Source organism: Electrona antarctica, assembly GCF_951216825.1.
Source record: "Electrona antarctica genome assembly, chromosome: 2".
Classification (NCBI taxonomy): Eukaryota; Metazoa; Chordata; class Actinopteri; order Myctophiformes; family Myctophidae; genus Electrona; species Electrona antarctica.
Window position 1 is genome coordinate 6430661 of NC_136807.1, and position 15565 is coordinate 6446225.

Genomic DNA, 15565 nt, shown 5'->3' on the forward strand with positions numbered 1-15565 from the left:
CCACCTGGCTTCTCGCCCTCAGGCGTCTTACTGATATCTATGGTGTGGATATGGTTCATAGCAAAGGGGGAGGGGGATTATATTGCTATATTTGCATGAGCTGTAGATCCCAGAGATTCCCCTCTCTGGGATCAATACAATAAAGTATTTCTATTTGATTTAGTTTACCAAATCAAAATGTTTGGTTTGGATAAAACAAGTGATCTGATTTCTTGCCATCTGTTGTCTTCCAGGGAGAGCCTGGTATCCCAGGCCGGCTAGGCATGCCCGGCCTGCCGGGGCGAGCCATAGCAGGTTCCAAGGTAACAAACACAAATCTATTATCAGCGTCTGTCAACACAGGTCTTGGCAGGTAGACAACCAGCCTCCAGTCAGACACACTGTCAGAGGGGGTCTGATGCAGTGCCTCAGTGATGTGCTTATATCTGCTTCTTCGTTGTAGGGTGACGTCGGCCCTGCTGGTCCGTCTGGGCATGTTGGGGAACCAGGCCATGGCCTACTGGGTCCAAAGGTCAGCATTGATTGATTGATTGGTTTGTTGATTGATTGATTGATTACTTTATTATTTGTTATTATTTTATTATTAACAGTTTGCAATTTGTAAAGATGTATGGTTTACATACAATGACTGTATGTAATGTACAATGAATAGAATTGCTATTTTGTAAATAGCAATTCGTCCGTCCGTCTGCCGTGAACAGCTAATCTCCAGTAGGCCTACTGTGGGTCCGATCCACTCCCTGGATGAACAGCTAATCTCCGGTAGGCCTACTGTGGGTCCGATCCACTCCCTGGATGAACAGCTAATCTCCGGTAGGCCATCTGTTGGCCTACTGTGGGTCCGTCTGCCGTGAACAGCTAATCTCCAGTAGGCCTACTGTGGGTCCGATCCACTCCCTGGATGAACAGCTAATCTCCGGTAGGCCTACTGTGGGTCCGATCCACTCCCTGGATGAACAGCTAATCTCCGGTAGGCCATCTGTTGGCCTACTGTGGGTCCGTCTGCCGTGAACAGCTAATCTCCGGTAGGCCTACTGTGGGTCCGATCCACACAGAGCAAAACCTCTGCCCCGTTTGTTTCAGGTCGGCCTGTTTATTGGCATCTAAAGTTTGCAGGAGTGGTTTGCTTTGAACAAAATGCCTCTAATCATGAGCGCAGCGTCCGATTGACGTGAAATGTCAAGGAAAAAATGCCACCCTTTTCACATTGGCCTATTATAGTGCCACCAGGAGGCCGATTAGTCCTACACATTTTTGACCAAACATCACGCAAAGCAATACAAGTATGTCTACAGTCTGTGGTTGTATTATTTTCTTTATTATTCATTCTCATATTCTAGAGCCCTCCGTGCCCATTGGGCACTAGCCTACCTGGAACGATGCAAGTTGGAAATGAATGCCCCACCCAGTTATTATGTCCGTGTCCCTTTTATGCCCATATATGGAGTTATTTGCTCCATATATGGAGATATAGGGGATATAGGCGTGATCCTGATCACCCCTATGTGATCAATTGGATAATTTAGGCCCTGTCCAGAGCCAGGGCAGGGGCCCTGTCCAGAGCCTGGGCAGAGTGGTTAACTTGGTTAACACTCCAGATTGTACTGTGTGCTTAGTGCTTATCAATAACTTCTGTTTTACCAGGGTGATCGTGGTCATTCTGGTTTACCAGGTCCATCTGGTCTGAAGGGCGACGGTTTCCCTGGTCCCGTGGTTCGTATTATAACTAAGAAATAAGAACTAACAATTCCCAATAAATCACCCATTTATACTTTGATATAATAATACTATAAGTTTGGCAAATGAATGGCACTGTGAGTTGACTTTCCATGCACCATTTGTAGGGTGCTACTGGCTTGCCAGGCTTCCCAGGTGAGCAGGGCCATGAAGGTGTAGGAATCCCCGGTCCCAAGGTTAGTGTGTACATATACTCTATACTGTACTTTCATCATTGCATTATATGCAAATATTATGTATGTACGTGACTGACTGTGTATGTACAGTACAGTACAGTAATAGCGTATCTCTTCCAGGGAGACATTGGCTTCAGAGGATTGCCAGGTTTGTCCGGCCCAGCTGGGGAGGGGCTACAAGGACCACCGGTAAGAACAATTCTGTACCACGTGACGTGTTTCAACCCAACCCACATAGCCCATAGCTGTGAGTGGGTTGAAGCAACGTCCAAATATGGAAACAATCGTCATAGATGACTAACATCATAGACCTGTGGTTCCCAAACCTTTTCGTGTCAAGGACCCCCAAATCAACATGTATTAGCCCACGGACCCCCCATTTGAAAACATATGCCAGTGACCCCGATAAAGGAGGATTTTTACGGCTCTAGCAGTGATTCCGAAACATATTAATTTCATGGACCCCCAGTTTCACACGCATTATGCTACGGACCCCCGATTTAATGGCATTTCTATCTCTGGTACCCCAATTTATATTGTAAAACCACTGTTAATTTAACTCTGAGAGTGTACAAATGGAACCAAATGGACCCGTTAGCGTCCATTTGGTTCCATTTGTACACTCTCTGAGTTACAGACCCATAAGGGTCCATTTGGTTCCAAACTATCATTTAGCTGGGTCCCCCCTGGAACTCCCTCAGGTACCCCTGGGGGTCCCCGGACCCCACTTTGGGAACCACTGTCATAGACTAGCCAGATTAATATTCCTGAGACCCACATAGGAACCACGCCATTATTACTGACCCCATCCTGTTTTATTTTGCGTGCTGTAGTTAGAGTTCAGCCATTACGGGCAATCATGCTCGGGTGGTTCTACCCACAGCACACCATCTGTCAAAGTTGAACTTTTGACCTGAGATCAGATTCTAAAAATGTCTTCTACATCCTGACAGTTTTCTGAAAAAGCTATGTTTCTATGTCAGTCGTTCTTCGATTTTTGATGAGCTTGTAGATCTGCTATTTTTGAGTGGTGTAAACCACTCCTACAACTGGCTTTGTTAGTCTGTCTGTCTGTCTGTCTGTGCAGAAAAAATGAGCATGGTTGCTACGGTCACCCAGTTCACCCGGGTGTGATTTCATTACGACAGACATTACGTCAGACCTTACACCACTCAGTTCACACGGGTGTGATTTTTCAATAGCTAAAGCATAACATAATGCTAACACCAAAAGGGGTTCCCGCTCAAAATGGGATAATATAGTGAGTGGGCTCTTGGATCCTGTGTAAAAGCAGCAATCTGATGACTATTATTAATTTGCGTTAAGGGCAACGTTGGAAGACCAGGACCCCCGGGTGCAACAGGACCTCAAGGCGAAGGTCACCAAGGTCCAAAGGTAAAGTACGGTGGTGCAGGTTCATTAAGCTGGTTGCATACTTCAAATGAAGTCAAACCTTTTTTGAGGGGAGCTATAGCCCCTCCTATATACAGCTTTTGTCCCCACAAGTCTCATATATTTGCCATTGACAATGAAAGGAGAAATTATGTCCGCCAAATATGACGTATACTGTATTTAACCAACCAATCACATTAATTCAGTTGTTCATGATGAGATGATGTATGGTGATGTATAATGATAAGAGCGCCCCTCACTTCATACGGGTGGGATTTGTCCCCACATGTCATGCCATTGACAATAAAAGGGGAATTCAGAGTACCACAGACGAAAAACCGTCTAAGTCCAAATTTCATTCTGACCCCTCCACAAAAAGGCCTCGTTGTCCTGAACCCTTATCTATCATTTATACATTATGGATCAATAGTGTGGACTTAGACTGTTTTTCGTCTGTGGCATTCTTGTCTGCTAAATCTTGTCCCCACACGTCTCAATATATTTGCCATTGACTATGAACAGAGACATTACGTCAAAATTCCTCTAAATAGCCTATGACGTAAATTAAACATCAAAACATTAAACGCCATTGACATTGAAGGTAACATTTACGTCATATGTAAACGAGCAAATCAGCTAAACAATCACAGGCAACAGGCATTCTGATTGGCCAGTATGAGATGATGATGTATGCTGATAAGAGCTGATAATTCCACTAAATATGACGTAAATTAAATTAAACATTAAACGCCATTGACATTGAAGGGAAAACTTACGTCATACTGTATGTAAACGAGCAAATCGGCTAACCAATCACATGTTGGTGGGAGCACTTGGCCAATAAGGGACCTTATGTACCTTATGTAGCAATGTCAAATGTCTGCTAACATAAATTGATGTACGATGACAAGAGTGCCCCTCATTTCACACGGGTGTGATTTTTTTAATATACTTCAGAGGCAAATGTACTTTTTACTCCACTACAATTACTGTATGTGACAGCTTTAGTTACTAGAGTTGCTTTGCAGATTTAGATTCTTATTACAAAATAATGTATCCCTATTTTATACTGGCTATTAAGAAGTACCTTTATATTGTAGCATTGCTAGTTTTCCTTAAGTAAATAATCTGAGTACTGTTTTTGGTATATATTACAACATGATCGGAAGCATGATGTGATGATGACTTACTGCCGGGTGTATTAAAAACCCAACCTGAATTGTAATTTCAGGGTTTGGCAGGGCCTCCGGGTGTGACCGGATCCAGAGGGATCCCAGGAGAGGGACTTCCAGGTGCTAAGGTGAAGGAGCTAAATATATATTTTGTCTATAGTTTTCACGGCCACCTTGCTACGTTGTGTGACTGTAGACGACCTGTCCTCTCATTACAGGGAGACCGTGGCGTACCAGGCGAGAGGGGCACCAGGGGAGTAAAGGGAGACCTGGGCGATCATGGACTTACTGGTGAATCTGTATGTAGATTAGACCTTCTCTTCATTTTATTAACATGTCTTTACCCGATTAGAAGCACATGGTTTGGTTCTATAATCAGGTCAGGTTTACGTTTGTACAGTAAACCATAATATGTTGCTGATATGATGACACAATATGATCTACACGATCTACAACCAGATCTACTATTTACTCACAATAGACCCTTCAAACTTATTATAGAATGTAACTAAGCATTGAGTGATCAGTTAATTTGTCAAATGTATTTTTCTGAAGTTATTTTGATGACTAATTTGATTATTATTTAGTTATGCATGTTTGCATTGAGCATGGCCACCACATTCTTGGATGGATTCATTTATGATGTCAGTGATTAGGATTGTGAATTTATGGTAAAAAAAGTAAGATTTTGAGCAAAAACCATGTGTTGTGATGTTTTGTTTTCCAATCCCAGGGCATACATGGAGCCAAAGGAGATCCAGGCCTCACAGTAAGTTCACTCCGAATAATACTGTAGGTATTGCAGTAGTCTCGCGTAGCATGCAGAGTTGCAGACAACTATTCCACAATCTCTGAATGAAGCTTTTGGAAATTGTGGGAGGCAACAGTCTTGCTCGGGAGACTAGTACTGCATTGGTACCGACGTAACCCATACTTTGCTCATGCTTTCTAGAGAGAAGACATCATCAAGCTGATCAAAGAAATATGTGGTAAGATCTCAACCAGGCTGCAATAAACAAAATAACAGAAAAACTATAGAATTGTCCATAACATTTCAGGTTTATTTACTAGAGCCATGAATGTCAGACATTATTTGATGCCATCATGCCATGGTAAACTGGTGGTCTTTGACTCTCCAAAATCAGGATTGGCATTGGACAAACACACAAATCTGGTATCGGACGGGCTATAATATTTACAAAACAAAGAAAAGATAAGGAAAAAAACATGCTTTCTTATTTTTCCAGGATGTGGCATCAAATGCAAGCAGAGGCCGATGGAGCTTGTTTTCGTCATCGACAGCTCAGAGAGTGTTGGGGTGAAGAACTTTGAAAACATCAAGGATTTTGTCACAAGTTTGGTGGACCGCACCACGATTGGACCCCACGCCACCAGGATCGGATTGGTTCTCTACAGTGGCGATGTTCACCTGGAGTTCAACTTGGCTCGCGATATGACCAAAGAAGATATCAAGCAAGTAATCAGGAAAATGCCCTATATGGGCGAGGGCACCTACACCGGCACGGCCATCAGAAAGGCCACTCGGGAAGCTTTCTACAGCGCCCGGAATCAAGTCAAGAAAGTGGCCATTGTCATCACAGATGGACAGACTGATAAGCGAGAGCCTGTGCAGCTTGACATTGCCGTGCGGGAAGCACGCGCAGCGAACATTGAAATGTATGCTGTGGGGATTGTCAATTCCTCTGATCCTTCACAGAGGGAATTCTTACAAGAGCTCAATCTCATTGCCTCCGACCCAGACAGCGAACATTTGTACCTTATTGATGACTACAATACTTTATTCGGTGATTATATTTTACGATCAGTGTATGTGTGTGTTAATGAAACAATACAGCAGTCAGCTATGTAGCTTTGTTATGATACAATCTCAACATGTCTTATTGTCATGAATGGCCTGGCATTAAGTGATCTAAATACAATTGTTTTTTTCCTGCTTTTCAGCACTGGAGTCCAAACTCCTCAGTCAATTCTGTGAAGATGCAAACGGTGACCTTGTCAGTCTTATCACCAACGGCTATGGAAATGGCAACAATGGGCGTGGTAACAATGGATATGTGAAGGAGAACAATGGATATAACAACTTTGGGAACAACGGCAATAACGGCCACACCCGTGGAGATGCCTTCTTACTGCCCATCAGTGCTGATCCTCTGCCAGCCCAGGTCCAACTTAATACTCCTTAATAATCCTACAAGTGTTCATCTTCTATATACTTTTCAAGTCGGGGTGGGCGGGTGGTATTTGTTTGTGGTATTTGTTTGGTATGTTGAGAGAGAGAGAGAGAGAGAGAGAGAGAGAGAGAGAGAGAGAGAGAGAGAGAGAGAGAGAGAGAGAGAGAGAGAGAGAGAGAGAGAGAGAGCCTATTTCAACCACACTAACCAAGTCAATGCTGGGTCCTGAACATGCTGATCGACTCTTCATTTCATTTTCTGCTTAGTTATACGATAATTCACCTCTTATTATTTCAAGTTCAGCTGTGCATAACCCTTCTCAAACGATCATTGCTCATTTTACGCTATCATTTTAAACTAGGACGAGGAAGACAATGAAGGTGGGGATCTGGACAGCTCTCGTGTGCTCGGAAGCAACACCGTGGCGGCACCCGTGAGGGGAATCTCTGATTTTAAAGAAGTCGCTAGGCCTAGTCCTGTCATGCGTGAAGGTGAGCAACAGCTTCATTTAGTCTAGTTTGCATGTTTTTCAGGACTATTCCATGTATAGTGCTGCAAGGTGTGTGATTCCTGTCGTTAACACTGCTATTACGCATAATTTATTTTTGAGTGGTGCAACCACTCCAAGGAACAGCAATGTCTGTGTTCAACCGTGTGTTCATGTTTGTGTGTGTTCAACCGTGTGTTCATGTTTGTGTGTGACCAGTACCAATGAGTACCAAAAGTGGCGCTGTTGTGCCAGAAACAGAGAGAGAGAGAGATAGTGCTGCACTGTTGCCTGCTAATGAGCGAGAGAGAGGGGGGGGAGATTTGCACCACTCAGTTCACACGGGTGTGATTTTTTAAATAGGGCTTAAGTATAGTTAATACTTTGAACCGACAGGTATATTCTCAGCTAAAACCAAAGGATAATAATATTAATAATGAATAATGAGTTACTACTAATACTACTAATAATACATAAACAGTTGAAATAATGTACTGTATCTTACACTATTTCTCCATCAGTGACTCCTGATTCCCGCTGTAACCTGACTTTGGACCAAGGTAGCTGTCGTGATTACACGGTCCACTGGTACTATGACAAACAGGCCAATGCATGTGCACAGTTCTGGTACGGAGGCTGCGGTGGAAACGACAACCGCTTTGGGACGGAGGACCAATGCAAGATATGCATTCGATCTAGAACAGGTAAGCCTCACTGATCCTTGACAACAAAACAGCTTGTACATTTTTTGAGTGGTGTAAACCACTCCTACAACTGGCTTTGTTAGTGCAGAAAAAATGAGCATGGTTGCTATGTTCACCCTGTTCACCCGGGTGTGATTTCATTACGTCAGACATGATTTTTGAGTGGTGTAAACCACTCCTACAACTGGCTTTGTTAGTCTGTGCAGAAAAAATTAGCATGGTTGCTATGTTCACCCTGTTCACCCGGGTGTGATTTCATTACGTCAGACATGATTTCATTACGTCAGACAGGCTATATTACACCACTCAGTTCACACGGGTGTGATTGTTTTTTTAAGTAATTTGTTTCTTAAAGACTCACTAGTACAACATTCAACTACTAGTTTACAGCACATTTGATGTATAAGGTTAGATATTTCCCGTTAATTTTATAAGGCAACAAAGGCAGCAATCATGTAGTCTGACTACAACATGGTAACGGTGGCTGCTTTGCAAGAATGCATTTAGGGTAAAACTTATACGTACCTTACCGAAAGGAAACAATCCCATAATTGTGGAGTTGTAACGTGTAACATCCTGACAAAATGATTACAATTATTATTATAAATACTTTTATTCCACAACTAAAAGCTCTGTGGATAGTTCACCATTTATTATTGATTTTCATACTGTATATATTTTTATATACCTTTTACTATACTGTTGGTTCCAAAATCTAGGCAAAACCAGGGGTGAACGAGCTTTTGCTGTGGCTGACCCCAGGCTTTGGAATAGCCTACCCCTCTATATTAGATCGGCACAAATCCTATAAGACTCACCTTTTCTCCCTGGCCTTTACTCCTAGTTGACCCTGGTTGATGCTGTAACCTGTTTTTGCCTTTTATCTGTGCAATGTTTCTGTTGTGCTAACTTTTTTGCTGTTTTGATTTTGTACTTGTACAACCATGTTTGATTTGATTTGATTTTAAGTATTTGTTTCATTCCCCAGCTTTATAAATGAGAGGAAGAAACTCCTATGAAGAAGCCCCTGAAGGCAACCTAAACGGAGTGGATTCTGTGAACTTTCTACTTCAGTAGAGAACTTATCGCTTTCACCTGTGATTGTCAAATCACGTCCTCTCTCCGTTTCATATGCAAACACAAAGTTGAAGCAATAAAGCATGGTGCTAATGGGAACTGAATTCATAAGAAGCTGCTAACATATCACTGTATATTAGTAACTAGCTACTGCTAATTATGGCAGTAGAAATTAAAGTCTAGCGAGTATATTATTACCTCACACACAGGGACGTGCACACATAGACATCAAAGGGGGCTTATCAGCCCCTGCCTTTGTACCCGTCTGTAAAACAACTGCCCTTTCCAGACCACGCGAATGCAGCATTTACTATGGTGGAAGAAATGCAAATGCCACTCGTTTCCATGCCATGCCGGAACGCAGCAATCAGGAAAATAGCTTTTTTCCCCCGAAGTCTCCTGAACTTGGAACGCACCATTTTGCGTTGAATAAATGTGTTTAGAAATCCATTTCGTTACACCGCATCTCCAGTGGATAAGGTGCTGCCACACTATGGAAAGAGCCGCGCACGTTCTCGGCTGCGCGCAGCTTAAATTCTGAGTTTTTAAGACAGCTGGTGGATGGAAAAGAAGCTCCACCTCCGCGGACTTTTTGCGCGACGGCCAGATTCCCGGAAACGCTCTCCTCCGCGCAAAAAGTCCGCGGAGGTGGAGCCTCTTTTCCATCCACCAGCTGTCTAAAAACTCGGAATTTAAGCTGCGCAGAGCTTAAGAAGTGCGTGGCTGTCGACCGTTTTGCGCTTAGGTGTGGAAAGGGCTATACAGAGTGCTGGGTTACGCCCCGAAAATAGCTGATCTTGTAGATCAGCTATTGTCGCTATTTCAGCCCCTGCCTCTCTAACACTCTCTCTGCACGTCCCTGCAGCTCATACATGTACAGTTGGGTGCCACCGATATTGTCCCTTATCATTTGACCCATTTAGGTCTGACCTCAAAATTTAAAAAAATCCTTCTAAATCCTCCAGTTTTCTGAAATAAATATTTTCACGATTTTTCAAAAATAGCAGACCTACAAGCTCGTAGCGCGCCACTCGGTGGCGCGCTATGAGGTTGTAGATCTGCTATTTTTCAATAGCTAAATTATAACATAATGTTTAAAACACCAAAAGGGGTTCCCGCCCAAAATGGGTTAACTGTCCTTTTGCGCAGATCACGCAAACCTCAGCAAAAAGAAAAGGACAATATCGATGGCCTCCAACTGTAAAGTGTAAAACATTCTCAGTGAAACTTTTAGTCAAGGGCTTGGCTATTCCTCAAATGAAGTATAATCTTCAGAAAACATATAAGTCGTTGCTGCCCGGAAGAAACCACCTAACTCCATTTTTTAGGTTTTTGATTTATTTTATATATTTTTCATAAATAAATGTTGGTTAAAAGAAATACTGAACCAATGGAAGGTATTAAAAAGCGCTTCAACAAAAACCTCCTAACTCCACTTGAGCTGGATGTTTTTTTATTTTGGAGTTAGGTGGTTTCTGCAGAGATATTACTATTTCAGGTTAACACATTATTCTTATACCTCTGACCATATGCTGTTACAACACTGAATTTATTTTTGTATTTGTACTTGTGCAAGACAACTAAGAAAGACATGTTTGATTTAGCATCTTTTTTTTCTTTTTTTTATGTATATTATTTCTGAAAAATGAACTGTGCTCTGAATATTTCTGTTTGTGTTTTTATGGTTGCTGTTTGCTATTGTTACAATTTTGTTCATTTTGGATGTAAGTAGCCCTCACTGAAGGTTGATTCTTTATCTTTGATGCAGAGTATTATTTTGAAAATGTATGTAGCCTATTTTTTATTTCTGATATTTCAGGATTTTGGATTGGATTTTAATACAGCCATTACAAGTGTGCATTTTGGGCCATTTTAACATCTGAATAAATGAAATGTTTTATTAATAAAAATGTATAAATTTAAATAAATGTGTCTTTTCTGTTGACTGTTAAAACCATGACAACAGCAGGATAGTCATCATCATATCCTATTCATCATCATAATAATATATAAATGCGCATGCATAACGCTATGATTTATATATATACATACATACATACATACATACATACATACATACATACATACATACATACATATATACATACAAACAAGCTACTGTGCTAATCTGGGGAAAAGTTTATAGTTATTTATAAACTTTTTCCCAGATTAGTAGCTTGTTTGAATACAACCACTAGAGGGCAGCAATATACCACTAATTATATTGTCGCATCCCATCGACGAATGTTTGTTAGTCGCTTGAAATCAACGTCAGGCGTTTCATTTAGCTCCATGGGAACTCATGAGAAGAAGGGATTTTGAAATAATACCCCAGTGGTGGAAACTAGTCATTTAATGTATACTTTCATGTTCCTAAATTAATCTTTTACACTTTAAATAGATAACCTCACCGGTTATCTTGACGGGCAATAAATAGTAATCTTGTGTGATCAGATAAACTTTGCGGAAGAGAATGAGCCAACAAGGAGCAGCGCTTCAGAGCTACAACAACGAACTGGTCAAATGTAAGTCACAACATCATAAATCATAACTACTGTGTGTGTATATGTGTCTATCATATGTAGTCTCGCGAGTCGCGAACCAGCCTAGTTTCATTCATGATACATTACATGTCTATTATTATTAATTTTACAGTTTACACAAAGTCCAGTTGTCTGTTTCAAGCACATTAGAAAGCCGATAGAATGGCACCATATTCAATTTGGGTTGACTCTAAACAAGCAGCAAACACATGTAGACTACTGTAAACGTCCTTCAGAGCGCATATCACACACAATTTGTGTGCCCAGTTTGATTGATCTCACACACACACACACACACACACACACACACACACACACACACACACACACACACACACACACACACACACACACACACACACACACACTCCCATCACAGTTTGGAATGGCTGAATAAGCAAGTGCCACTGTCAGGACTGAGGGAGTGCACCTTAACAATATTACACAGGTTACATCCATACAGGAATGTAGCTGACACTCTTGTCCATGTGTCTAATAAATTCATTATAAAAAAAACAGCTGTAAATCTCTGCCTGTATAAACATGTCTGACTCTTGTTCCATTTCTGTTCCTGAAATTCATGAACATCCGCACAACCATTTGAGTTATTCTGTTTGCAGACAGAAGTTGTATTTCACAATATCACTTGATGCCACAGAGTGACATCACAAGTAAGTACAGTCAGGAATTAGGTCGGAGAGGCTTACTGTCTGTATCAGCCAAGGACTAGGCGTCTATCCCTGGTGCAAGTGTCATCACAGAGGGCACAGATCACAGGTGGCACTTGAAATCACTCTGGATAAGAGCGTCTTTATATAAATGCCTAAATTGTCAAATGTATTATCTACATCTCTCCATTCCTGAGATATGATTATGTCTTCTCTTCTTGAGCTTGACTGTCACCTTTGGCCTTTTCAACCCAAAAGTTTTTATTTTTTATTTTAAGTTGTCTGGGTCGTGCTGGAGAAAAGTTCCTGCCCACCACTGAGGAGACTTGGGTCTCCTTTTTTTTTGCCTGGGGACCGCCCACAATATTACTGTGCTTAACCATAACCTCACACAGACTATGCCAAAACCTGACACATGTTCATCTACTACGCCCTCCCACATGACCAACTGTATGGGGTTAGCAGTGGCAGGGACTACACGTGAGGGGAAATTGGGAATTGGCATAATGGCTCAAATGGGAGAAAGTATAGTACCGTATACTGTTGTTCACACACCCATACAGAGACAGTGAGCGATTACAATACTCTTCCATGCAATGCTGTGGGCAGTGTGTAAATCAGACAATGGTAGAATAATAAAATATAGTTCAGTGTCTAAGGAACCTGTTTGTCACTGATAATTAAACATCAAGGATCGTACAGTACACCCCAGCTAGTTTTCACGTGACAGTACATCTTTTGACTAGATGATTCCGTCAGTTCTCAATGTATCGAATATTGATGGGTTTGAGAGCAATTCTATTAAGTTCCCTTCCGCCCCCCCCCCAGGTATTGAAGAACTGTGCTCGAAGCGGGAAGATCTGAACCGTCAGATCCAACAGGAGGAAGAGGAGAAGACCCGTTTACAACATGATATCCGCGTCCTCACAGAGAAACTGTCCAGAGTCAACGAGAGTCTGGCTCGTCGACTGACCGCCCGCACTGAATTCGATCGCACCATTGCAGAGACGGAGGCTGCCTACATGAAGGTGTGTAGCTTGGATGTAATGGATCATGCTAAAGCTGTGCGATATGGCTTCTCACTCAATATCACAAATATTTAAAACCTTTGCCTCTATTACAATTAATGAACAATTATTAAAAAACGAAATTGTGAAAATAGTTCACATATCAGATGTAGATTGGCTATTTTGGAGACCCGGACAGTGGAAACCTGCCGGCCAAGCTGGAGGCACCACATTGGATTTGAAACGACAGTCTCTGGGGTGATGGGCATGAATTTTACCCCTGCACCACCTGTTAAAGTAACCCAGTTTTCCAGGCAAAATAACATGCTATCTCATTCTAATTGATTGATTGAAATATGTATTAACAGTTTGCAGAATTACAGTACATTTCAAGCACAACTCAATACAACGACTTGTGTAACTGTGAGTGGACGACCCAATAAAGCATTACATTTGTTTACAAGAGGGTCCACCTTGTTCAATTCATCAAATTCCCTTCTTACCATTGTGGTCAATTACAAGAAAAACAAACCTAGAAGAAACAAAGCATGAGAATGAGGAGTAGCCGCTACTTGCTAGAGTCGTATAGGGGGTGAGGTTGAGTCTGAAGGGAGAGTAAGCGTTGTGTTCCACAACACACAGGCTCATCCCACATATTGATATTCAACTCCCTGTGCACCTACTCTACTCGTATGACAAACAACCCCCCTCAGCTCCACTTATTAAAGACAACAGTGCAGGAACAAATGCCTGGGCATTTTATTTGTATTTTTGTATCATGTCCATTTGTGTATCTATCTACCTGCCTAAGTATTTATTCAAAATAAACTATTTTGAAAAGTGCTACAGTATGTATCATTCCAGAAATTGGTGAGGTGTGTGTATATGTCATTCCTCTCATTCGTCATTCGTCTCATCATAAACACTTTATTGCAGAGTACGAGACAAAGACTTGGCTCAGTGACAACCTCACATTTTAATGATTAACACAGAATTTGATGTTTAGTGACAACCTAACTTTTAAATGATTAACACACAGATCTAAGTACATGGATGTATGGAGTAACATGACAACATGATGTGCGTTACTGCTGGCCACCACTGCGCTTTGCTTATATTTACTTAATATGTTTGTTTTTCTATCTTTGGAATGGAGCAACAGGACATTGCAGATCATATACATTTAAAACACTTGTTCTCAGTGTGGGGTCTGGGGGGGTCCTCAGCTAAATGATTGATATAGAAACCAAATTGAACCTTGTGGGTCCATTTATACACTCAGAGTTATGGGGGTCTGTGGCCTTAATGCAGGGGTGGGCAACTGGCGGCCCGGGGGCCACATGCTGCCCCCACCTTCACTTAATGTGGCCCTCAGGTTAATGTCACAATATTGGTTTCAGCTGTTAACAATTCCACAACATGCAAACATGACCCGCTTTAATTACTTCAGTCTAAATTAGTAGCTTCAATGTGCAACACAAGTATATTTAAAGGCATTTGAAATGACATAAAAATGTTAATTTTCAGGATTCCAATTAAAAATAGCAAAAATGTAAGATTTCAATTTGAATATTGCAAAAAATAGCCGATCTACAAGATCAAAACGCGCTGCAGCGCTTGTAGATCGTCTATTTTTGCTACAACATTAATATTATGGCCCTAGGGAGTGAGTGTGGAAATATAGTGGCCCTCTCCATCGTCAAAGTTGCCCACCCTTGCCTTAATGCATACCAAACTGGGGCCCTTGAAAAAAAAATGTTTTTAGCACAGTGGACTCATGAGCTTACAGTATGGTCTTTCCTATTCTCTCTCTCTCTCTCTCTCTCTCTCTCTCTCTCACACACAGATTCTGGAGAGTTCTCAAACCCTTCTGAGCGTACTGAAGGAGGAGGCAGGAAACCTCAGTAAAGCAACGGAACCCAGAGCCAAACATCACTAATGTCGGGGGACAATTACTTGTCCCCCGACCCCTGCAGCATTCCTTCCTTTCACAACTATATGGACTATTTTCTATGTTTTATTATACTATCACAGTAGGCCTACTAATTTTTGATTAAATAAATTATTCTATTGAAAATGTCTGAGATTGTCATTTACTTGCATGGAATGACAATACAATTAGGGGTACTTTTCAGTGTATAAACTGTTATGCACCTACAAGGATGGAGCAATGCTGACGATTATTTTTTGGAACATTTATTGAATGTTATAACTTTACAGTTTATAATACTTTACATACTGTACACAAACAATGATATCGCCAATGTCGGGCAGAAACCTTCTATCTCCCTATTGTCAGTCATACAAAAGTAGAGAAAATGGTTGATCTACAAGCTCACAATATGTCACAACTCGCAACCATGTGAGCTTGTAGATCTTCTATTTCTGAAAATGTTAGGACATTTTCTAT

General features: G+C 41.5%; 2 protein-coding genes across 2 annotated transcripts in view; both read left to right on the plus strand.

The window, feature by feature from the left end:
- Nucleotides 1–9353, plus strand: part of LOC306915925 (uncharacterized protein) — a gene marked incomplete at its 5' end in the record, with an annotated part of 36833 nt that extends 27480 nt beyond the window's left edge. Inside the window, 15 exons of the mRNA XM_079493594.1 lie at nucleotides 234–302; nucleotides 443–511; nucleotides 1645–1713; nucleotides 1845–1913; nucleotides 2034–2102; nucleotides 3240–3308; nucleotides 4537–4605; nucleotides 4696–4776; nucleotides 5211–5246; nucleotides 5430–5466; nucleotides 5725–6282; nucleotides 6440–6660; nucleotides 7031–7160; nucleotides 7678–7860; nucleotides 8849–9353. Of these exons, the coding sequence (XP_079349720.1) occupies nucleotides 234–302; nucleotides 443–511; nucleotides 1645–1713; nucleotides 1845–1913; nucleotides 2034–2102; nucleotides 3240–3308; nucleotides 4537–4605; nucleotides 4696–4776; nucleotides 5211–5246; nucleotides 5430–5466; nucleotides 5725–6282; nucleotides 6440–6660; nucleotides 7031–7160; nucleotides 7678–7860; nucleotides 8849–8856 (1737 nt within the window). The 3' untranslated portion in view covers nucleotides 8857–9353. The remainder of the gene's footprint in view (nucleotides 1–233; nucleotides 303–442; nucleotides 512–1644; nucleotides 1714–1844; nucleotides 1914–2033; nucleotides 2103–3239; nucleotides 3309–4536; nucleotides 4606–4695; nucleotides 4777–5210; nucleotides 5247–5429; nucleotides 5467–5724; nucleotides 6283–6439; nucleotides 6661–7030; nucleotides 7161–7677; nucleotides 7861–8848) is intronic.
- A 1852-nt stretch (nucleotides 9354–11205) lies between these two features.
- On the plus strand, nucleotides 11206–15236 carry ssna1 (Sjogren syndrome nuclear autoantigen 1). The gene is made up of 3 exons (XM_079496011.1): nucleotides 11206–11462; nucleotides 12977–13176; nucleotides 15002–15236. Exons 1-3 carry the CDS (start codon nucleotides 11411–11413, stop codon nucleotides 15092–15094), a joined length of 345 nt encoding a protein of 114 aa, XP_079352137.1. The 5' UTR covers nucleotides 11206–11410; the 3' UTR covers nucleotides 15095–15236.
- The last annotated feature ends 329 nt before the right edge of the window (nucleotides 15237–15565 follow it).